General features: G+C 53.9%; 1 protein-coding gene across 7 annotated transcripts in view; it reads left to right on the plus strand.

Moving 5' to 3' along the window:
* Positions 1-24231, plus strand: part of MVB12B (multivesicular body subunit 12B) — a 174460-nt gene that overhangs the window by 59896 nt on the left and 90333 nt on the right. For all 7 annotated transcript variants that reach the window (XM_089320037.1, XM_089320051.1, XM_089320045.1 and 4 more), the window contains exons 3-6: positions 5355-5462; positions 10653-10749; positions 18733-18862; positions 22530-22652. In XM_089320037.1, the coding sequence (XP_089176163.1) occupies positions 5355-5462; positions 10653-10749; positions 18733-18862; positions 22530-22652 (458 nt within the window). The remainder of the gene's footprint in view (positions 1-5354; positions 5463-10652; positions 10750-18732; positions 18863-22529; positions 22653-24231) is intronic.

The raw sequence follows: 24231 nt of genomic DNA on the forward strand, positions 1-24231 counted from the left end.
TTGGGCTGCTGCAGCCTGGTCTCACCTCACTCTCCAAAGCTGGTGTGAGGCTCTCGGCTGCTGGGTCCTGGGTTGTGCACGTCCACAGCCTCCACATGTGTCCATGGTGTCCCTCTAACTGTGTGGAGTTTCCTCTGGAGTTTTCTCCCAACTCCTGCCTGAGATTGCTCTCTCTACTTTTTTTAGACCGTCTTCCCCTGGACTGGAGCAGTAAGCTCCCTCCCTATTACGCCATCTTCAGCATTACTTGTTTGGGCCCTTCTTTCTTGTTTGAAACTTTCCCCCAGTCCCTGGTGATCCTTTGCTGGGGGCTGACATTGAAGGCAGGCACCAGCCTTGGGCCGGTGGACTGCATGGTGCGGGTGGCAGCTGAGTGTTGGCCTCGGTGGCTCTAGTACTGGGCCACCCTGGCCTTCTGCAGTTTCTCCAGAGACAGCTCATCCCTCATCCAGCATTGAGGGCAGACATCTGCACCCTCGTTCCTGGGAGAGTCTGTCATTCAGGGTGCAAAGGTAGCCACGCCATTTTCACCCTGCAATTGCACTTCTTTTCTGTCTCCTTCCCTGCGGGGCTGGGGTTCTGGGATCAGGAGTCTTGCCTGAAACACACCTGGGGTGGAGGTGGGAGTGGGGATGGGGGACCTAATTGCTCCGCTTGTGGACCTCGTTCCCCGCTGCCGGCTGCAGCCCCACCCCACCCCACCTGACCGGCCTTGGCCTCCACAGGCCCTCAGGCTGCAGCCCCCTCCACTCTGCCAAGCCCCTGCCTCCCACGTTCCTCAGTCAAGTGCTGGTCGGCATCTCCTGAGCCGTACTCCTCTCTGGCTCTACATTGGAGCAGGTCCCTTCTCTCTCCACTTGATTGTCATTTTAAAAGAATATTGGCAAGGAAGAGAGAAACCGTGGGTTCCATGTGCCACTGGCCACGTGTGGTGGGAAGTCTGCTCATGCGCTGTGTGTGTGAGGCCCCGAGACAGAGTCCGGGGTACTGCAGCCAGCAGCAGTGGTACAGGACACGGTGAATGGTTTGGGAGTGAGGAAGGGAGCAAGTGATAACCAGAGGACAGTGACTCAGTGGGGAAATGGGTCTGAGCTTCACAGAGTGGAACTTTGAGGGAGACACACTCAGCCTAGCACATTCAGTCCCAGAATCTCCTGCTGATATTCTGCGCTCCTGGGTTGCCAGCAGGGCAGGTGGCTTTTTTCTTTGCTCTGATCGAGTGGTTGATTCACTCATTGCTTCCATCGCGATCTCGCCCAACTGTGTCACAGGCTGTGCTGTGGGTACAGGATGGCCCAGGAGGAGAGCAGGGGAGGGAAGCATGAGCCACACAAGTGCCACCCCTCCATGTTGGATTTGTTCCAGGAACACCCCCTGCCCTGTGGCTGCCAAAATCCACAGGTGTGCAAAATCCCTATATAAATAGTGTAGTATTTCTATATTTTTTGAAAATATATTTTTATAAAAATTTGAGAAGCAGAAAGAGATAAAGGGACAGAGATGAAAACAAAATGAGCTCCCATCCACTCGTTCATCTCTCGAATGCCCACAATGGCTGATTAGGAGACTGGGAGGCTGAACAGGAGCAGGGGCTTGGAACTTAACCCATGCCTGCGGTGTGGATGGCAGGAGCTCAATAACTTAAGCCATCTCTGAGCCAACCAGGGTCTGCCTCCGCAGGAAACCGGCTTTAGCCGGAATTGGGTGTTGAACCTAGGCATTCTGAAGTGGAATGCAGGTATCTAACCACTAGGCTGAACGCCGGCCCCTATGCTTGGAATCAGCTCTGGATGGCCTGTAAAACCAATACAGTGTCAACGCTGTGTGCATGGTTGTATACTCTATTGTCTAGGAATAATGACCAAAAAAGGCTTGTATATGTTCAGTGCTAATGCAGTTTTTTGCTTGTTTTGAATATTTTCTTTTTTTTTAAAGACTTTATTTGAAAGGCAGAATTAGAAGGAGGGACAGAGAGAGCATCTTCTATCCACTGGTTCACTCCCCAAATGGCCGCAACAGCCAGGGCTGGGCTAGGACAAAGCCAGGAGACAGAAACTGTCCCAGTCTTCCATGTGGGTGGTAGGGGCCCAAGTACTTGGGCAGTCATCCACTGCTTTCCCAGGCCATTAGCAAAGAGCTGGATTGGAAGGGAAGCAGCTGGCATTTGGTATCCCAACATGACCAGTCACACTACTAGCCCCTGGATTATTTTCTTTTTAAAATGTCACACACATAAAGAAACAGACAAACAAGCAGAGACAGAGAGCTCCCATCTGCTGCTTCGTTCCTGGAATGCCCATAATAGCCCAGGGCTGGGCCAGCCTGAAGCCAGGAGCCAGAAACTCCATCTGGATCTCCCACAGGGTGGAAGGTACCCACTACCTGAGCCCTGCCACCTGCTGCCTCAGGGTAAACTCTAGCGGGAGGCTGGATCACAGCAGAGACAAGACCTGATCCCAGGCACTCCAGTATGGGATGCAGATGTCCCAAGTGGTGTCTTAACTGTCCCGCGTTCAGCCTGAAATGGTTGTGTCCCAGATGTGAAACGTGAGGATACAGAGAGCCAGCCTTCTCTGACTTGTATTTGAAAGACCTGATTTAGTCCCAGAAAAGGAGAAAAGATCCCTGAACCTAAGGTTGGAACTGAGCCCCATGGGACAATGTAGGACCTTTTGGAGCCTGTCGTAGTATGACATTTTATTTTATTTTATTAAGATTTATTTATTTATTTGAAAGTCGGAATTACAGAGAGAGAGGGAGAGAAAGAGAATCTTCCATTCACTGGTTCATGTCCTCAGATGGTTGCAACAGCCAGGGCTGAGCCAGGCCCGAGCCAGCAGGCTGGAGCTTCCAGGTCTCCCACACGGGTAGCGAGGGACCCAAGCACCAAGCACCTGGGCCATCTTCTGGTGCTTTTCCCAGGCACACTGTCAGGGAGCTGGATCAGAAATGGACCAGCCGGGACATGAACCAGCGCCCATATGGGGTGTGGGCATTACAAGTTGTGGCTTTAGCTTGTGCGCCACAGCGCTGGCCCTGACATAATTTTAAATGCGTTTCTTGATGTCAGACCAAAGGCCTCCAAGTTTGGTGAGTGCTTGCTAGGAGTGTTCACACCACCACAGCCTGGCACGTGCAACGTCTCCTCTGTCCTGGCAGTGAGCAGGGCGTAGGGTGAGGGTGGGGTTGGGGTGGGGGTAGGGTGGCAGAGGGGAATCCTGGGACTTGAGCAGGCTGTTGGGTTTCAAGTTCATGTTTGCTGCTGAATTTCATTCATGTAGTGAGGGTAGTGTCATTTTCAGACCCTGGACGCGGCAGCCTTGGGTCAGACCTTACCCCAGGCCCTAGCAGCAGCTCCAGGCTCCATGCACGCCCCTTTGGGGAGCGCCCTGGTCCAGTGAAAGGTTAAAGCCAGCTGTCTGTCTGGATGGCCAGCCTGTGGCCTTTATGTTCAAGTGTCAATCACAAATAGGCATTTATTATAGAGACCATAGAGCTTCCCTTGTTCCCTGATTTTTATATCACCTTTTATTTTTATTTAATGATTCTGAAATTGGGGTGCATCTTAAAAACAGATATAAACATTTTGATAGCGACATTCTTGTGTGTGTGTGTGTGAAGGGGTGTTCCTTAAATCTGTGGCCAGTTCCCCAAATGACCGTGTCCTACGGTTGAGGACACAGTGAAGAGTGCAGTTTGGGAGACAAAAATCTCTCAGAACATGGGAGAAAGCAATCAAGAGGGGCCCGCCTGAAGCTCCGTTTTCCCAGGGGCGGGTGTGTGAGCCTTGTGGGGAGAATCGGGCTGTGGAGCCCTGATGGGTTCTCCATGGTTCTCCCTGTGGGGGAGCACACTGTTCCTGCAGCCGCCCCCACACCTCTCCTCGGGCCTGCAGGTCAGGGCGATTTGCATATTCAGCATAAGGACCTTTCTTTTTCTGTGCTTCTCTCTGCTAATTTACAATTGTTCAGTTTGAGAAGCTAGCACTTTTCCTTTGCCAGCTGGCTTTTGGGTTTGTCTGAGGCTGCCTCTGAGAGCCAGGATGTGGGGGGCTCTGGAATGTCCTGAGAAGGCGCCCCAGCCCCCACGCACTGCTGTGACAGTCAGGCTGTTGACAGGCTGGGACTGGGTGGGACTGGATCAAGGCAGTTTTTGTGTGAGGAGCCTAGGCCCTTTCAGCACTTTGTCAGACCAGCCCAAAGCTTAAGTCTCGAAAGGGTGGCCAAGAATTCAGGACGCAGGCTGCCTGAGACCCATGTTGAGTTTATCCTGAACAAGGGGCTGCTCCCTGGGTCATCTGGTCCCCCTCACCCAGTGTCACTCCCCCACCCCCAGACCTGGCGCAGTGCTGGGATTCTGTCCTGCTGGGCTGCCCAGGGAGGAGAGACATCCTCCTCCAGCTCCTGTTTCCTCTGCTGTGCCAGAATCCCACCCAGCTCCAGCGCAAGGGTCCTTCAAGACTCAGTCAGGCCTGGCTTGGGCTGGGCATTTAGCCTGGTGATTAAGGCACCCTTGTCCCACAGCAGTGTCTGGGTGCCTTCAGCTCCCTGCTGATGCAGGCCCGGGGAGGCAGTGCTGACAGCTCAGATTCGGTCCCAGCCACCCACATGGGAGACTTAGATTGAGTTCCTGGCTCCCAGCTTGGAGCAGGGGCTGGAGCAGGCAGCTGGGGAGTGAACCAGCAGGTGGACACTCCCGTCTCTCTCTTCTCTGCCTCTCACATACATAAATTAAATTTTAAAAATTATGGCTGGCTTCATCCTTGAGCATTTCCAGAGAATTTGTGCAGCTGAGTAGTGAGAGCCCAAACAAGGGACCAGGCCCTTCGCATCTCCCCAGCACGATGAGCACCTCTCTCAGGCTGCAGCAGGAAGGCACGGGGCGCGGTGAATTTCCCCAAACACCCTCCAGTCCCAGCAGAGTCCTGCTCACTGAAGTCCCTGGCTGGCCCAGGGGCAGGAGGTGGCGCCCCCTCCGGTGGCATTTCACAGCCCTTGGACATCTCCCCTCACCTGCGCCATCCCCCGAGTGAGTGGTAATGAGCATCTTAATGTGTGCCGTACCCAGTCCCTCCTTGGTCCATTACAACGAAGTTGCTCTGTTCTCATTAGAACCATTTTTGTCAGGGTGTCTTTAATCAACGGCTTCCCCAGGGACAGTATTTTTAGAAGTTGTATTTTTCACACTCTCCCTTTTTCCTTTTGGAAATTCTCTTCCCTGTGCCTGGTGAAATGGACTAATGAGACGCCGTGAGAGCTGGGCCGGTGTTAATTGGCGCGGGTCTGGAGGAAGCGGCCCACGTCCGCCTGCACTTCCGCCCCTCACGTGCAGTGTTCTCTGTCTCCTCTGCGCAGGTCGCACAGACGGCAGATGGCGTGGACGCTGACCTCTGGAAAGACGGCTTATTTAAGTCCAAGGTCACCAGATACCTGTGTTTCACGAGATCGTTTTCCAAAGAAAACGTAAGTCTAGCAGTGGTTTCCGTTCTCTGGGTGAGCACGAGTAATTTACATTCCTGTTTGGAATTCCTCATACTGGGGGCTGAGGTTGATTTTCATTGCCATATTAATTTATCTGTGGTTTTAGGGAACTGGGCAGAATCAGCAGCCAGTGCTGTGTTTCATTTATTAACAGTATTATTAACCACGTACCCAAGTGTATAGTGAATTCTATTAAAATGTGTTCTCCAAAGGAAACCAGGAAATGTCTCTCGAAGCTCTCATTTGCCTACCTTCCCTCCCAGCAGCAAATCACGGGGCAGTGTGGATGCGGGAAGTGCCCGGCAGAACGGTGCCCCCACCCACCCCCACCCACAGACAAGGCCTTGTTTCCAAATGACTTCGGTTCTGAGTCTCTGTGTGACATGAGATGCTTCATTATTTTTGTAGGCAGGTATCCACGTGCAGATTTCTCTTACTTAGTATAACAGCTGGGCCTATAAATTAGGGAGCTTTTACAGATAAGGCTTTTCTGATAAGGTGGCTGGTGGGTGGCTTAGAAGAAAGGGAAATGGCTGCAGTGGGTGCCTGCTGTGAGGGAGCTGTGCCCAGAGCGCCTCACTGCGCCCCCGCCCCCAGGAGGGAGTGGTCAGATTTTCATTTTCCTTAGCAACATTTTATTTTTGCCCTAAATGTTACTGTCTCCTTATAATACAAATATTTGTTTTTAAGATATAGTACTGACTTGTTTTTATAAAATTTATTAGAACAGTAATAGGTGTCCATTGTTTAAAAAACGCAAAATGGAAGCAGCTAACTCCCGTGATGGGAAACGCCCCCTGCTGGGGTCCCCGGGTGTTTGCTGAGCTGGGCCGTGCTGGCCACCATTCCTGTCGTTCATTGTGTTTGTTGGTGACTCACTGCCAGGAGAATCATCCTTAACAGATTCAGGACTTGGGGAGAAGTCATTCCTTCCATTCCCCTGCTGATTGCATGAGCACCACACGCGCCGTGCGAAGTGCTGTGTGTGATGGAGCCGGAGAAGGCAGCCGCTTAGCACAGGAAAGCCCTAACAGACTTCCCAGGGCGTTTTCAGTCCCAGCAGACTGGCCGCTGGCCCTGTGGGTCTGGTGTCTGCACAGGCCCCTGGCGCTGGCGGAGCCGTGAGGGAACGGCGGGGCCGGGTCTGAAGGTGGCCTCGCCTTCCGGGACCTCAGGCTCCTAAGCTTAGGCTGTCCCTGGAGCCCCCGCTTCCTGCCTGCGCCCCCACAGCACGCCCCCCAGCCCTCTTTTCCCTGGAGCTTCCCTGTACTTCTGAGACTTTCTGTCTGTGACTTTTGCCACCTCCCGTCTGTGCGTGGCTGCGCTCTGCAGGCCAGCGTGCTCACTGCTGCTCTGGGCTCCGAGGATGTGGCAGCTCTTGTCCCCAGCCCTCCACGCGCTGGTTCCTGCACTCCTTCCTGACCTCAGCTCAGCTTCAGCTTTCCTTCCTGAGAGGCTTGGTGCAAAACCACAACCTCCCAGGACAGCCCCGATCTCCACGGTCACTGTTGGGTTGTGTTTTTGTTGCATTTCCCCCCAGAAGGTTGTGGGGGCATTGGAACTCAGCCATGAGCCCCATACCCCTTTGGGGACAGCGATGAGTCGAAAGTGATGGAGTGATGTCACTGGGGCCTGTTAGTTCAGGGTCACGGTGAGGATTCTGAAGAAGCACTGAGCATTAAACACGTTTACTGGGTGTGACGAAGGCTGGAAGGGGAGGACAAGGCGGAGGAGAGACCTCTGCCTCGATTTCAAAACTGAGAGAAGGCCGGCGCCGCGGCTCACCAGGCTAATCCTCCACCTTGCGGCGCCGGCACACTGGGTTCTTGTCCCGGTCGGGGTGCCGGATTCTGTCCCGGTTGCCCCTCTTCCTGGCCAGCTCTCTGTTGTGGCCAGGGAGTGCAGTGGAGGATGGCTCAAGTACTTGGGCCCTGCACCCCATGGGAGACCAGGATAAGCTCCTGGCTCCTGCCATCGGATCAGCGTGGTGCGCCGGCTGCAGTGCGCTGGCCGTGGCGGCCATTGGAGGGTGAACCAACGGCAAAGGAAGACCTTTCTCTCTGTCTCTCTCTCTCACTGTCCACTCTGCCTGTCCCAAAAAAAAAAAAAAAAAAAAAAAAAAACTGAGAGAAGTGGCTGCATTTGTTGTCAGAAAAAGAGTGAGTGGGTTCTGTCCTGGAATCTAAACTGTCGAAGCAAGGGATCAAGTCGAGGGGTGGCTGTGACCCACGTGGCCGCGCAGGAGAGGCATGGGGATCAGGTGTGTCTCACTCTGCTGGAGCCGGTCTGCCCCAGCCGCACTGTCTAAACCACGGCTTTGCAGAGCATAATTCTTTCCAGCCGTAAGGGAGGGAGTAGGATCTCCAGACCAGGCAGAGTCTTAATTAGGTGACTTGAGACTCCCAGTGTAGGAGTTTGGGGAGACTCCTTTGGAACCTAAATTCCTTTCCCCCAATAATGCTGTTAATACAGAAACCTGGCTTTGGAGTGACATTGCTTCCTGGGGAAGGATCGAGATTAATTGCACTTTTCATGCCCTGTACTTTCTGCATTACCTGTAATAATAATGTACATAGATTAGGTGGGGAGGATATTAAACAGAAGGATTTATGAACATTTGAATATTAAGTTGGTTATCTGTGGCTACCTTAAATGCAAGGTTGTCAAAAATAATTACAGTATACCAGCAAATACTGGCTACCAGAGACAATATAAACACCCTGAGTCAGTGCATATTGGGCTTCTGGCATGAATCATTTGCTCAACAAGGATTGGGAATACGTTCTTCATATTTATGAGGAGGAAATGAAAGCGAGCAGGGTGGGGGAGGGGAGAGGAACAAGCAAAATTAATGGTGTCGCAGACCTGCTGTGTTAAACCCCGTGCAGCGGCAGCCCTGTGCGAGGAGGGACCGCGCTCGGGCTGCGGGGAGCGTCCGCGTACAGCCTCCTGCTTTGTATGCACGGGAGGGTTTTCTGATGCTTTTTTTAATGGCCGCATCACTGGTGTTCTGGTTTTATGATCAGGGACATTTGTAGACAGTGTGGAGGGTGAGGTCGCTAAGTGGCCTGCAGTTGACTTCTGTAAAACCCAACTTGTCAAGTGGGAGACATCTGAGAAGGATATTGATGAATGCCCGCCCGTCCGCGGGGCAGGGAAACGTGCCCAGTTGTTAATTTCTCAGTGCAGAAAGCAGTGATGACATGGAAAGCAACTGCCATGAGAAAAAAAAGCAAAACACTCTGATAGATTAGATCAGGCGGCTCCGAAAGGCACGGATGTCCGCGAGCTGGATTAGCCGTTGAGACCCTTCCCACGGGCTGGGATTCACTCCCCGTCAGGGAGGCTTCTGGGCCCCCCCACCCCCCACCCACCCCCGGCTGCGTGCACAGTGCATCGTGTGCCTGAGACCCAGCCACCTGGAATACAGCCACATTCAGTTGTTGGCGGAGACGACAGTTCTGAGACAAAGAGGTGGCTCCCTGATGGTAGTGCCGTGAGGACGCTGCCCTGCGTTCCACACACCTCCTTGACCTGCATGTCAGCTCTGCACCTTTGGCTCATAATGCACCTGTTAAATACGCTTGTAGTATTTTTATCAATGCAGTTTAGATTTGCCACCCAAGCAGAACCTATTTGTCTCTAACTCTGAGTGGCCCACCCACTTGAGATCTTTACCAAAGGGCATTCATTGATTCAACAAGTAACTCGCCCGCGTGGTGAGAACTGGCTAGGCGTGGACTCAGAAGGAGCAGAGGTGCTTGTGGTCCTGTGCTTCCTGATCGCGAGTAGACAGACAGACGGTAACCGCCTCACTGCCGATGGTACTTCACAGAGCTTGTAGAAACGGGATCCTGAGTTTATTTTGGTACAAAAACATTCAGAATCCACACATACTCTCCAGAAAGTCATTGGAAAATGCATATTTTTTAAAAAAAGTATACATGGATTTCTTATTTTCTTGCAAAAAAATAAATACCTTTTAATCCCACTTTCCACGAACTGTAAAGTACACCTCAGACATGATCACAAATTCACACGGAGGAAAACGAATGCCGAGGGCAGCACAGTTGACGTGGTAGATTCCCTGCTTGACTTCCGAAGACGCTGACGCTGTGCTGGTGGAGGTCGGGGCCCCGGCGCCCGAGGCCCCCAGATGGAGGAGACCCCCTTCCCCTGGCGAGACAGGAGCGGGCACCTGAGCGGTTGCTGCCCAAGGGCAGAGGGACGCGCTGCGCAGATGAGGAGCGTCTGCGGGCACCAGAACGAGCGCACTGAGAGCGGCACTTGCGGAACGTGGGCGTGCGGGTGCACTGCCCGTGTCCTAAGAGGAGAGACTTGGGGCGGGAACCCCTCATTCTTTCCTTAACTGGCTCTGAGCAGAGAGCGGCCGCTAGGCTGCAAGGTACTCTGCAGGTTTTCGTGACCTCTCCAAGGTGGCCCCTCAGCTGCATGTTACGAGGCAGATGTCCTTAGAGCTCATTTCCAACTCAAGTGCAGGCGTGTTTGCAAAGAATTCCGACTTGCCGTTCCAGGAGGTGCACTGACTTCGGGAGATACTTTTATACCAGTTGGGAGAACTGTGCACTGTGGACCCTGTATTACCACCCTAACTAGGACTCTTAGGAGGCCCTTGTGTGCGTCATTTTAGAAGATGCGCACCACTGAGACAGCAGGCTTCCACTCTGTGTTTCTTTGTGATTCTTGCGATTTTGTAAACTGCATCTAGCAGCCCAAACGCGCGTCAGGACGCAGACGGGCGATCGCTCAGGGTCGGCTCCCGTGAGGCTCAGCTGCCGACGCTCCCCCTGCAGGAGTCTGCCCTGCCTGACACCTGAGGCTCAGGGCTGAGTGGCAGCTGGGTCTAGGGACCCGTGTGCGCCGCCGCCCTCTGCTGGGCCGTGGCCACGGCATCTCCGGGGTTGCGTGTCCGTCGAGCCAAGGCCACGTCTGAGTGAGTGGCTTTGAGGGTCTGCAGATGAAGCGCCTTCCTGGGAGCCACTCGAGTCCCCGTGTAACTGCCGAGGAACGTCAGATGTCACCTCCTCTAATTAACCTGCTGTCGCGGAGCTGCGCGCGTCAGTGTGTTAAATATGCATCTCGAAGCCAGGATGGCAAGCCTGCCACCGGCGTGCTCACATTAATAGTCTGTGTGTCTGCTTCCTTCCCCAGAGCCACCTGGGGAACGTGTTAGTGGATATGAAGCTCATTGACATCAAGGACACGCTGCCTGTGGGCTTCATCCCGATTCAGGAGACAGTGGACACACGTGAGTCCCCCCCAGTGCTACCCGTCACAGCGCTCTCCTTCTAGGGGTGTTGCTACGGTCTTCTGTGTTGTGTTTCTCTTGGGAACGTTTTAGGAGCCCTCCCTGTGTGCCTGTGGGTAAGGCCCACTGCTTTTGACATGGTCCGAGTTGTCCTCCGTGTTGTGAGCAGTGTGCTGGGGGCAGCATGCAAGTGAGCAGAGGATCCCTTGTCTTAGGCCGGCGCTCCCTGCTGAATCAGCTCGCGCTGAACTGAATGAACGCTGGGCCCCAGGAGAGTTGGTCTTTAGTCGTCTCCCCATGCTGCCGAACCCTAGCTTGGCACGAGACCCACAGGCAAGAAGGAAAAAAGGCCGTGCAGGGTGCCGGAGGGTACAAGTGCAATGATGTCTCTCAGAGTGAGTGAGAGCAGGTGCCAGGGTTTAAATTAGGCCAGAAGTTCTGACCCCCGTGCGTGGGACAGATTGGGGTGCCATGAGGGCCCTGGAGTCTGGGGCCTGGCCCCGCAGTTCCGAGAGTGGTGGTGGTAGGGAGCCGCGCCGAGACGCCTCAGGGGAGCCTGGCCTCTGCATTTTGCTGCAACACAACCCAACTTGTTTTATTTTTAATTACTTGTTAGCCAACAGCGAAGCAGCGAGTGGGAGCAGGCACAGAGGACCCTTTGTCTCGGGCACGGTTTGTCTGTGAACGCAGCATCCCAGTCTTTGTTGGCCGCACTGCCTTCTTCCATAAGCCCTGTTTTGAACCCACTATTTGCTGTTTTCTTGCTAGCATTTCATACAAGCCAGACTTTCCGTATCTGCACAGACCCTGTGTAGCTGTTATTTTAATGAAAAAGGTAGTTCCTACCGTGTGGCAGGTTTCTGTTTTCTCAGTAGTCGCTCACTTCTGGAGGCTGGGTTGCTGTTAGGTGTTCATTGTTTCGGGTACTGGCAGATAGTCACAGGAGCTGATGTTCACCGGGAGCTCACGTCACGCCAGTCCCTGTCACCAGTGCTTTACCTGAAGACCGCTCTCCAGAGATAGGTATTGCTGCACCCATTTCACACAGGAGAAAAGTGAGGCACCATAACTACCTAGGGATTTACGAACTTAGAAGTTGAAGTGTCTGTCCCAGCCACACTCTGAGCCTCATTGCCACCCTGGAAGGTTTTATATATTTGTGTATAGAGTTTTTGTGTGTGTGTGTGTGTGGATAATAGCTTTATTAAATATAATTAATATACCAGTCAGTAAACCCATTTTTTTTTTTGACAGGCAGGGTTAGACAGTGAAAGACAGAGAGAAAGGTCTTCCTTTTACGTTGGTTCACCCCTAAATGGCCACTACGGCTGGCGTGCTGTGGCCAGCGCACTGCGGCCAGTGCCTTGCGCCGATCTGAAGCCAGGAGCCAGGTGCTTCCTCCTGGTCTCCCATGCGGGTGCAGGGCCCAAGCACTTGGGCCATCCTCCACTGCCTTCCCAGGCCACAGCAGAGAGCTGGATTGGAAGTGGAACAGCCAGGTCTTGAACCGGTCTTGAGCCCATATGGGATGCCAGCACTTCAGGCCAGGGCATTAACCCTGTGCCACAGCGCCGGCCCCAGATGGTATATATTCTATTCCATGGACTGCCACATTGTGGTGATTCATTCAGCTGATAGATATTGGGGATCTTCCCACTTCTTGCCTATTAAGATAGTGCTGCTGTGAACATTCATGTATGTTTTCATTTCTCTTGGGAATCTGCCTAGTCCTGGACTTGCTGGTCATATGATAATTCTGTGTCTCACTGTTTTTTTTTTTTTAAGATTTATTTATTTGAAAGGCAGAGTTACACAGAGAAGGAGAGGCAGAGAGAGAGATAGAGAGAGAGACAGAGGTCTTCCATCTGCTGGTTCACTCCCCAGCTGGCCACATCAGCCAGAGCTGGGCTGATCCGAAGCCAGGAGCCAAAAGCTTCTTCCGGGCCTCCCACATGGGTGCAGGGGCCCAAGGACTTGGGCCATCTTCTGCTGCTTTCCCAGGCCACAGCAGAGAGCTGGATCGGAAGTGGAGCAGCCGGGACATGAACTGGTGCCCGTGTGGGATGCCGGCGCTGCAGGTGGCGGCTTTACCAGCTACAGCACAGCGCCGGCCCAGTCTCGCTTTCTCGAGGAGCCGCCAGCCTGTTCTCCAGGGGAGCTCGCAGCACTTCACGTTTCCACCAGAGGCGCACTGGAGCTCCAGCGTCTCCACGGCTTCACCAACACTGGCTATCGTCTGCTGCTTTCAAACTATGTATTTTTATTTGTTTGAAAGAGAGAGAGATTTTCCATCCTTTGATTCACTCCTCCAAACACCCACAACAGCCAGGGCTGGGCCCAGCTGAAGCCAGGAGCCAGAAACTCCACCCGAGTATCCTGCATGGGTGACAGGGAGCTCCTTACGTGAGCCATCACCTGCATTACCACGGAGCGGGGTCAGGGGCAGAGGCAGACTCAAAGCCAGGCACTGCGAGGTGAGATGCGGGCACCCTACGTGGCGGCGTGACTGCCGTGCCGCAGGGCCCAGCCCCGGTCCAAGTGACTGCAGCCATCTCGGTGTGAATTGGTGTCTTGTGTGGTAGTCCCTTGTCAGGTACACAATTTGCCAAAATTTTTTCCCATTCTAGTTTTCTTTCCTCTTTCTTCATGGTGTTCTTTGCTGTTTATTTATTTCTTTATTGTTTTATTTGAAAGAGAGAGAGAGACATCATAGATGATTCTTCTGCTGGTTCACTCCCCCAACTCCCAAAACAACCAGGGCTTGGGCCAGGCTGAACCAGGAGCCTAGTACTCAAGCCAGGTTCCCTGTGTGGCTGGCAGGGACTCCGTTACTTGAGCCGTCACCTGCTGCCTCCAGCGGTGTGTGTTAGTAGGAAGCTGGAACTGAAGGCAGAGCCAGAACTCGAACCCAGGCACTCCGATGGGGATACCAGCAACCCGGGCAACATCTTAACTGCCGAGCCAAGTGCCTGCCCGTGAGGGTTCCCTTGAAACACGGGAGTTTTCTTTTGCTTGTTGTGGTTTGAGTGTCATTTACAAGAAACCACTCCCTAGTTCAAGGTCACCACGTTGTATGCCATTGCTTCCTTCCAGGAGTTTCGTGGTTTGAGCTCTCACATTTACATCTTTGATCCATTTTGAGTTCATTTTTGTGCATGCTGTGAGCTAGGACCCAAGCTTATTCTTTGGCTTGTGAAAACCCATCCAGTTGTCCCAGCCACATTTGTTGAAAAGACCATTCTTTTCCTCACTGAACTGTTTCAGCATCCTTGTTCCAACTCAGTTGGCCACGAGAACAGGTTAGTTCTGGACTCTGGGTTCTGTGTGTCTTCATGATGCCAGCACCGCACACGTTGACTACTGTAGCTTTGTAGTGAGTGTTGGCATCAGGACATGTAATTCCTCCAACTTTGCTCCTTTTCAAGATTGTTTTGGCTGTTCTAGGTCTCGTGAATTTTAGAATTAGTTCGTCAACTTCTGCAGAAAAGCCAGTTTGGATTTTAATAGAAATGGTTTGCATCTGTAGATCAGTTGGGGTATTTGGGGGTATTTATAAATTTTGAGTGATTTAATTGTTTCCAAGTACTTGGGCTGCCGAGAGGCAGGTCCTCGGAGGTCTGTCCCCCGCCCTCCTCTCCAGCCCTGTTCAGGAGCCCTGTGCTTCACCCACACCAGGCCCTGTGCGCTCTCTGCATGCTGCTGTCTCAGCTGACTCTGTGTGCGTGGCTGTTGTGCCCTCCTCTGAGTGTCCTCCCTGCATCTTCCCAGGGTGGGTGTCTGTGCTCCCACCTGCAGTCTCTGATCCTCTTCTCCTGTTTGAAGTGAGCCCGCCTCTCTGCCTTGACAGGCAGCCAAGATTGATGAGCGCCTCGTGTGGGCCAGGCCTGCCAGCTTTGGATAAAGATGAATAAGACACTGCCACCTCCCCCTTCCAAGGAGTGGGGTCTGGTGGGAGCCTGGCCTGCGGCAGGGAACCTCACTGCCACCTCATCAGCCAGGACAAATCAGACAGGAGTCGGGGACCCTATGTGCCTGTGTCACTGCTCTGCCGTGCCCCTGAGCAGCACACGCTGGGAAAGGGACCGCGCAGTCGTCAGCAGCTGTGGGAGCAGCTCTGTCTCCGCCCCTACATCACAGCGGTGAGAAGCTGAGCAAAGGTAGTTCAGCCCCTGAATTTTTAGGACAAATTGTGGTCAGTGGTCTTGGCCTGTGGAGTCAAACTTGCAAGTATTCAGTCTGGCTCAGCCACTTAGAATGTGGGGAGTGGGGGCCCTAGGCCTTGGTTTGCTCATCCTGTCAAATGGGAGAAGTACTATTTACCTTATAGTGGTTTTTTTTTGTTTGTTTGTTTGGTTGGTTTTTGTTTTGTTTTTTGACAGGCAGAGTGGACACTGAGAGAGAGAGACAGAGAGAAAAGTCTTCCTTTGCCGTTGGTTCACCCTCCAATGGCCGCCACGGCTGGCACGCTGCGGCCGGCGCACCGCGCTGATCCGATGGCAGGAGCCAGGTGCTTCTCCTGGTCTCCCATGGGGTGCAGGGCCCAAGCACTTGGGCCATCCTCCACTGCACTCCCGGGCCACAGCAGAGAACTGGCCTGGAAGAGGAGCAACCGGGACAGAATCCAGCGCCCCGACCGGGACTAGAATCCAGTGTGCCGGCACCGCTAGGTGGAGGATTAGCCTAGTGAGCCGCGGCACCGGCCCTATAGTGTTGTTTTTAGCCTGTGTTGTAACCACCTACGTGTTTTCTTCGTGCCTCTGCAACCCAGCTCTTTGTTTTGTTTTGTTTTGTTTCGTTTTGTTTATTTAGGGCAAGATTCCTGTTTAATTCCTCTGAGCTCCCTGCCACATGCAGTGTCCTGCTCGCAGGTGCTACTGTGGACATGTACCTTATCACTCTGTTGCCAGGTTAACTGCTGGAAGTGCCAGGTCCCAGTACCAGTGACGATAGGCATTGTGCCTGTCTTCCCCAGGTTACCAGCACAGGTTTCCAGTGTTCTGTTCAGTTTTGCCATGTGATTTTCCCTTCAGTATTTATCAGCAAGACTGAACGTTTTCACAAGAGTTTGCGTGCTACATGTATATATTATCTGCTTCAAGGCTGAACTTCCCTTGTAGACTTGTATTAGTTCCCCTCTTTCCCCTTGTGTTATTCATGGTTTTAAAACCTGCACTGCTGTTCATTTCTAACAGTCGTTGACTCCTGATGTCTTCATGATGGCACAGCGGGGAGCCAGTGGGATTGCCATCCTCATTTCCCTCTTGGTTTGTTGAGGCCGAGTCCTCTCTGGGCCCCTGGTCTGGCTGCAGTGGGCCCCCGGGCTCCTGGTGGGGAAGCCCCGCCCTGGGACTGGGGGCTTCCCCAGGCAGACTTTCTGGGGTTGGGTCCTGGGCTCTCCTATCAGGTGCCTCATCACACGGGAGGAGAGGAGGCTGGGGGAGCCTCTTGGATTCCGTCATTTCCTGGACACTTTGTCCAGGGCACAAGAGACCCTAATGGTCAGCTCTGTGTCACCTGAGAGCATTTAAGGCCCTAGTTTTATAAAGTCGACCAGAAAGATGAGACTCCTGTAATTAATTTAGATTATAGTTTGTTGCAATCCATATAGCACTTAAAAACTGGAAGACTGTTTGTTTTAGTGAAGTGCTGTGTACTTTCTCTGTGTTCATTAGCATGACTGAACACATTGCTATTGACTATGTATAATATGTTTACTTAAAATTAGGCCTGCTTAAGCATGTGTAATGAGCGGCTCCGGCTCCTCCCCGAGCCTGCCGCTGTGGAGGAGTGGGGCCGAGAGCGAGCGCCGTGGCTGCTCGCCGTGAAGAGGGCCCTCCCCACCTTCCCACCTGAGTGCACGTGCGGGGCTGCTGGAGACTTGCCCTCTGCGGCCCCCACCACGTTAGGTGTGGCGTTTGGGGTCTGGAGTCAGGACATTGCTCCTCACTGTAGCCCCCAGTTCCGCACCTGGGAAAAGACCCAGGGAGGCTCTGTTTCATCTCGCTCTCTAGAAAATGCTGTCCGAATGACAGTGGCCAGAAAGTCCCGCGGCTGTTTCCTCCTGTGGAACCGCCCTCTCCTCGCTCCTGTGCTCAGGCCGAAGGTGCTACTGAGCGTGCTTCCTTCCTGTCTCAGAGAGAACAGAAAGGCTTGGAAGCCGTCCCGGCAGGGCCGTAAATGACACACTACAGGGCTGACGCGTAGTAGCGGTGGTGAGATCCCTCGTGGCTGTGGTTTATTCAGCACTTACTGTGTGCCAGGCGTGGGGCCGAGTGAATCACACGTGCCGCCACGTTGCAGCTGCCGGGGCCCTCTGTGGTGGGAAGTTGTAACTGCTCTCTGCAGGTAATGAAACCGAGGCTCAGAAATTAAGTAACTTGTCTGAGGTCATGGTGCCGGAAAACAGCAGAATTGGGATTTGAACCCAGATCCTCTGCCTCTTGTAGTGAATGGCTGCAGTTGATGGAAACTTAACTTTGAAACCACAAAGAAACACACCTCGTGGTTACATGGAGGTTGCCAGGGCACCAGCTCATCGTTTAAGACTTGATACGTTAGAGAAAAAAAACGGCACACTTCTTTCTCTCCTGGACAGAACCTGTTTCAGGGAGACCAGATGGTTGATGGAGAGAAGTTCTTTTTCTGTGTAGAAGAACCCAGCCAATAAAAGCAGGAGTGACAGAAGTGGAGAATCACCCTTTTGAAATCTTTAATAAAAGGTGTAGATCTTAGGGGCCGCCATTGAGGCATGGTGGGTAAAGTTGCCTCCTCCAACACTGGCATCCTATTTGGCAATAGTGTGTGTCCCAGCTGCTCCACTTCCAATCCAGCTCCCCACTGATGGCCTGAGAACAGCAGTGGAGGATGACCCAAGTGCTTGGGCCCCTGCACCCATGTAGGAGACCTCAAGAAGCTTGGCTCCTGGCTTCAGCCTGGCCGAGCCCTGCCATTGTGGCAATCTGGGGGAGTGAACTGGAGGTTGGAAACTCTGTCTCTCTCTCTAACTGTGACTTTCAATAAATAAGTAAATCTCTAAAAAACAACAACAACAAAACAAAAACTCGTGGATCTTGGCAACAACAATCCCCAGCGATGAGAATAATGCTCAGAGGGCAGTGGCTGGGGGACTTAAGGACTGAGGACCCCAGCCCACACCCCAGCAACCCAGTGGGAGTGGCGGGCTGGACCCCAGCCCCATTAGGTGACTGCAGGAAGACCCTGTGCCAACTGTGAGGCAGGCTCGCCCATGCCTCTGGCTCTGTCCATTTGTAGGAAGCTCGGTGAGTGAACCTGCCCCCACCCTATCAGTGTCCTGAAGAAAGGGAGCAGGGAGGGGCTGTTAATGAGGCCCAGCGGCCACACGCGGGCACAGACTTTGTCTGCACCTTGACTGGGACAGACTGACAGTACAGGGACGTCATGGAGGACATGGGACTTGCATTTAGACTGACTATGGATGACAGTAAGGGATTTGTGCATTTTGTCTGCCATAGGTGTCTTCTGAGATGGGGATGAGTGACGTGACGTGGTTCCAGGATTCATTTTTAATGTCCAGCAAAGCGAGGCAGGACCGGGTGGGCGTGGTGCAAGAAAGCCAGCTCTGCAAGCTGGGCAATGGGAACCTGGGGCTTCTTCCTGCTGTTCAGTGTAGGCCGGGGCAAATCTGAGGTTTTCTGTGATAGAGTAGACAAGAAAAGAGGCCCCGTGGTGGGTGTGCTGCTGCCTGGGGAGTCTGGCTGGAGTGGGGAGCTGGGTGTGGCCGCAGCCTTGGGAAGCTGCCCTGGGGTTACCTGCAGGTGTGGTGCTGGGAGTGCCTCCTCCTCAGGGGCTGTCCACTGTGCCCTGTGGCCACGGGGCAGGCAGGGGTGGAGGCTGAACCTCTGTGGAGTGACGGGGCGGCCCTCCACCTCTGCTGCCAGGCGGGGGATGTGGCGGGAGGTGTGGCGTCTCCAGGAGACTGACTCTCTGTGTCCTTCCCTTCAGAGGAGGTGGCTTTTAGAAAGAAGAGGCTGTGCATCAAGTTCATCCCCCGGGACTCGACGGAAGCCGCCATCTGTGACATTCGGATCATGGGCCGGACCAAGCAGGCCCCTCCTCAGTACACGTTCATCGGGTGAGTCCACCACCAGTGCCCATGCAGAAGGCCCAGCTCACCCACAGGACGGGCTCCTGCGAATCCTGGGCCGCCTGCCTCTGCCCGTTCTCGGCCTGGGCTCTCGTAGCTGCCGACCCCCGCGCCCCTCGGTCTACCCTGACTGCCCCCCTTGGGTCCCGCCATCCTCCTGTGCATTCAGCTTTAGGCTTCTCTGGGTCCTGCCCCCACGCCGCCTTCGTGCTCCGGCCGGGCCCCAGCTCTCTGCACCATCCTTTCACTCCAAAGTGTTTGTTTGTGGGGCACTGTCTGTACACCGGGGTCACACTGGGTGTGGGAGTGCATGGAGGCAGAGGTGCTGCTCTCGTCCCTGGTGTTGCAAAGGAGAAACACGCGATGCAGAAAGCAGGCAGTGAGGTGTGTCGGATGCTGAAGAAAACGCAGCCCTGTGTTGCCCTGGGGGCCACTGAGCAGAGACCTCGGTGTCAGGGGAATCCTGCCCCGAAGGGTGTGAGAGAGGGGAAGCATGGTGCCTGCTGGGAACAGACAAGGCGGGGAGATAGGAGCTGGTGGCCGCCTGGATTATGATCCAGGCACACTGGGAAGCCACTGGAGGGTTCCTGGCGGAAACACTGTATGTCACTTGAATGCCCGGAATTCGCGGTGCAGGTTTTGGTCTGATGCGTGTCTGCCCTGGTGAGCAGAGAGCTGCTGTGACTGGGGCCTGTTTGTGTCTTACTCACCAGTGAGTGGCCTCGGCACCGGGCACCGGCCTTGCTCTGTAGCTCCTTCATAGCACTCAGGACAATGGAATTTCAGATTTCACATTGAGCTGTTTTGATTGTAAGACAGGAAGCCCAACCCAGCACAGCTAAGCAGAAGGAGGAATTTGTTGGCTGGCATAGCAGAAGAATTCCGGGGCTGGGCTGGCTTCAGGCGCAGCTGGACGTAGGTGCTCGGAGGAGCTCTAGGACCTGGCTTCCCTGTCTTCCTCCTTGTGCTCAGTCCACTGGGTGGGCCACAGCCCAGCACGTGGATTCCCTGAGTGGAAGCCAGTGGTGCAGTCATGTCAGGTTCAAGTCCGGGGGCAGAAAGCAAGTCTGCATTTCTGATACTTCACACAGAAGTCATCAAATCCAGTCTCACTGGTCTCATGGCTCTAACCAGGCTCATGTGCACCCTGGTCGCTGTTTCCTGGGAAGCGTCATTCTCTGACTGACGAGGCCTCAGTGGAGGCAGGGTCCCTGGGGCCGCTTCCGCTGGACTTCAGGCACTAACAGGGAGAGGCTCAGGAGGGCTACAGAGGGGTGTATGGGTGAGTGGAAGTTGAGCGTTCATAAAAAGCGAACCACACCCACACCCTCGGTCATCTGGCGTCTGGGCCCTGGGTTGAGTGTGTGCTGGGTGGGTGTTGGCCCCTGGCCATGCACCTCTCTCCCGGGCCACCTCGTGGACCTCTTGCTTGTCTCTGTGGGTTCCCCACCCTCCAGTTTGGTTCTGGAGGTCGGCCTCCTGGACTGGGGTTGTCCTCTGTTCATTTGCTCCCAGGGCCTTGCTCCCTGCTGTGGACTCACCGGGAGGCAGTGTCACCTGCACTCTTCAGCCTCAGGGACTGAACGCCCTGGGGCGGGGGTCTGTGCTCCTAAGGAGGCTGATCGGTGTCGCCTCCTGGCACTCAAAGCTCCTGTTTTGCAGCCTGGTGTGAGTCACATTCTGTCACAGTTACGGTTATGTAACCAGAATGGCAGGGCAGCAGTGGTTCCGAGAAGAGCCAACTGAAGTCCCTTAGAAGCAGCCATTTACATACAGATAATAAAAACCAACAATTTAGTAATGAACCTTTGAATTGTTTTTATGTATATTTTTTAAAGATTTTATTTATTTATTTATTTGACAGGTAGAGTTATAGACAGAGAGAGAGAGACAGAGAGAAAGGTCTTCTATCTGTTGGCTCACCCCCCAAATGGCTGCTACAGCCGGTGCTGCACTGATCTGAAGCCAGGAGCCACGTGCTTCCTCCTGGTCTCCCATGCGGGTGCAGGGCCCAAGGACCTGGGCCATCCTCCACTGCCCTCTCGGGCCACAGCAGAGAGCTGGACTGGAAGAGGAGCAACCGGGACTAGAACCCAGCACTCATATGGGATGCCGGCACTGCAGGCGGAGGATTAGCCAAGTGAGCCATGATGCCGGGCCCTTTATGTATATTTTTAACTACAAACCATAATATGTGAAAAGATCTGATTTTAACCAATTTAAACAATTCTAGAGAATATAGTCTTGCTAATATACGTCTTGATAATCAAAACTAAAATATTATTCTCTCTATTATTTTTAGAAGGTTGCTAAGATATAGTTTTGTTTTGCCGCAGGGCAAAAATTCTTTTCCAGAGGGAGACAATTTAGTGTTACTTTTAAATAAGGAAAGAGTATTCAGTACTTAGAACTCCAGCTCACTTGATCTTTAAAATGGGCACCGTTCAGTGTGTTCCCTTGCAAGGAGGGCTTGGGCTGCTGCTGGGGAGAGCGGAACCTTGCCCCCAAAGCCTGGCGTCCTGAGCCGTGATCTCGGGCAGCAGATTGGAGTCGCTTGTCTCACGTGGCAGACTAACGTGTGGTTCGGAGTGGTTGCTGCAGCACACCGAGAAACTCGTGTTTTGTGGGGAGAAGCTGTGCCTGTGCATCAGGGCCATGGCCAAGCTGGGACCTGGATGTGTCTAAGTAATCCTCTTAGAGTGGCCAAGAGCCAGCCAGCCCGAGCCACAAGCCCTCAGGACCAGGTGGGCCAAGGCCGACATGGCACCTGAGGCCTGGGGCTGCTCTTAGTTGCCCTGATTCCTAGAGCCTGTGCCTTGGATTCTGTGGCTTGAAGATGAACACCAAACTGACCCACAAATGAGGTCAGCTGCAGGTGACCCCCAGCTGTGAGGGGCTGTAGCCTGAAATTGGGGCACAGTATGGCAGGGTAGGGCTAATTCTTCTCTGGTTAAGAAGCAGTCCCTTGGGGCTAACGCTGCAGCGTAACGGGTAAAGCTGCCGCCTGCAGTGCCGGCATCGGACATGGGTGCTAGTTCAGTACCAGCTGCTCCACTCCAATCCAGCTCTCTGCTGTGGCCTGAGAAAGCAGCAGAGGATGGCCGGAGTCCTTGGGCCCCTGCACCCACGTGGGAGACCTGGAAGAAGCTCCTGGCTCCTGGCTTTGGATCAGCCCAGCTCCAGCCATTGCGGCCCTTTGGGGAGTGAACCAGCAGATGGAAGACCTCTCTCTCATTCTCTGTGCCTCTACCTCTGCCTCTGCCTCTGTAACTCCACATTTCAAATAAATAAATAAATCTTAAAAATAAAGATAGAAACAAAGAAGCAGACCCATATCTGTCAGTCCATTTCTCTGTCTCACCCTCACTGCACAGACTTAGTGAGGATTATCACGTAATGACCCACGATGAAATGGTGAAGTCAGGAGTTTCAGAGATGTCCGTAGGAGTAGGAAGGCAAGCTCAGGGTGGGGGAGGAGGCCGCTTGATGGTGCCGTCGCCCTGCTGAGGCTCTGGATGGACATGCCCAGAGCACAAGGCAGGCGGTGGGACGGCTTCACCTGGGTGAGAACTGGCTCCCTGTGTTGGTTTGCTTGTCACTCAGGTCAACGCGCTGTGCTAACCTGCTGTGTCATGATTTCTCTTTTCTCTTAAAGGGAACTGAACAGCATGGGGATCTGGTATCGAATGGGCAGAGTCCCAAGAAACCATGACTCATCTCAACCCACGACGCCTTCCCAGTCGTCAGCTGCTTCTACCCCAGCCCCCAACCTGCCCAGGTAAGGCCTTGCCAGTGATGCCTGTGCTGTCACGTGGTCTGGGACACCACACGTAGTATGTGCTGGAAAGGTGCAAAATCTGTGTGAAGTGGAGCAGCCGTGTGCCTTTAGAGACGACCTCTGAAATCCAGCTGGATCTCTGCTGGACGCGAAGACCAGCATTCCGTTGTGTGCGCGTTCTGTAGGCCCCTACAGCAGCAGGATGTGCAGCCCCCGGAGAGTCACACCGCCACGTGGTGCAGCCACTGGCCCTCCCTCTCTGCCTCTGAAAGCCAGGGGCGTGGCGAGTACTTACCCTCATCTTCATGCTGTTTCTTGTCCCGCTGAGCTACAGGGAACCAGGCCAAGTCAGCTGTCGCTGCCCCGGACAGACAGCATGTGGACCCATAGCCTGGCAGGCATCAGCGTCGTTCCTGAGCTCTCTGTGCCCGCCCAACACACGGTAGAAAGAAGCGGTCAATCCGAAAGTCTTTGCAGAGCTAGTAGTAGATTGAGGGCAAAGAACAAGCAGCAGGGATGGATTGAGTTCGAAAGGGATCGCGGCAGTAACTAAGACAAGTGAGGGTGGCCGGAAGGCGTCATACAGGCACTGACGTAATGGAGACGAGAGCGGGTCCAAAGCTTCCCTGTGGGTGACAGAGATGAATGAAACCTGTCAGGAAGGTAGGAGATAGTACAGGAGGTCCTTGCAGGGCTGTGCATGACGCCTGCCCTGGAGGCGCCCTGGCTCCCGGTGCTCTGTTCCTCTCACCCAGAAGCGTGCTGCTATAGGCAGCCGTGGCTCCAGGGACTGGGTCCTGTGGGACGCCTCCTGAGAGGACGGTCAGGTCTGCCTCGCAACGGTGTCACACACGAGGACTGGTGTGGGACAACCCCAGACTCGCCTGCCGCCTCAGAAGGAGTCAGTTTTGCTTCGGAATCGAGAGGCTGAAAAGCTGGCCAGCCTCCGGGGTGCACACTGGCCGCTGCGTGTGTGTGTGGTTCAGGAGCTGGAGGCTGGCAGGCTGACTCAGCTCTGCCCTGGAAGGTGCTGCCAAGGTCAGCATTCCTGTGCTGGGACAGCTGAGGCCCATCCACCATGCGTGGAGTAATTGCAGGGCCCTCTGTCCCCTGGGCCTGAGGTCAGCCCGAGTGTGGGCTCCTGGCAGAGGCGGAGAAGCCCGCGGGGCACTGGTCCAGTGGCAGTGGTTGTAGCCACCTCCTGTGGACGTCACGTGGTCTGAATAGACTCCACCTCGAGGCAGGTTTTAACTTTCCGTTGGGTGAAGAAGGTGCCAATCCTAGACAGAGCAGAGAGGTGGTCTCCCAGGAGGTCGCAAGTCACTGTTTGAGCAGGGTCCGCGCACGAGGACAGCCAGCGCGGGAGCCTGGCAGGGCTGGAGGGCAGCACGTCAGAGCCGGTGTTTATAAGGCTCATATATCTTCTAGCCTCTCTTGTGCAGTTTATGGTTTACAATGGCTGCAAGGAAATTGGATCCGTTTTGCTTTACTTTCCAAATAAAACAAATGTCAAAATAGTCAGTATAAAATGTATTCTAATTTGGCTGAGGTAAGTCAGCCAGGGTGCAGTGGGATAATT

This window comes from Oryctolagus cuniculus, chromosome 1 (assembly GCF_051225735.1).
Source record: "Oryctolagus cuniculus isolate XC-2025 breed Fujian yellow rabbit chromosome 1, ASM5122573v1, whole genome shotgun sequence".
NCBI classification, from domain to species: Eukaryota; Metazoa; Chordata; class Mammalia; order Lagomorpha; family Leporidae; genus Oryctolagus; species Oryctolagus cuniculus.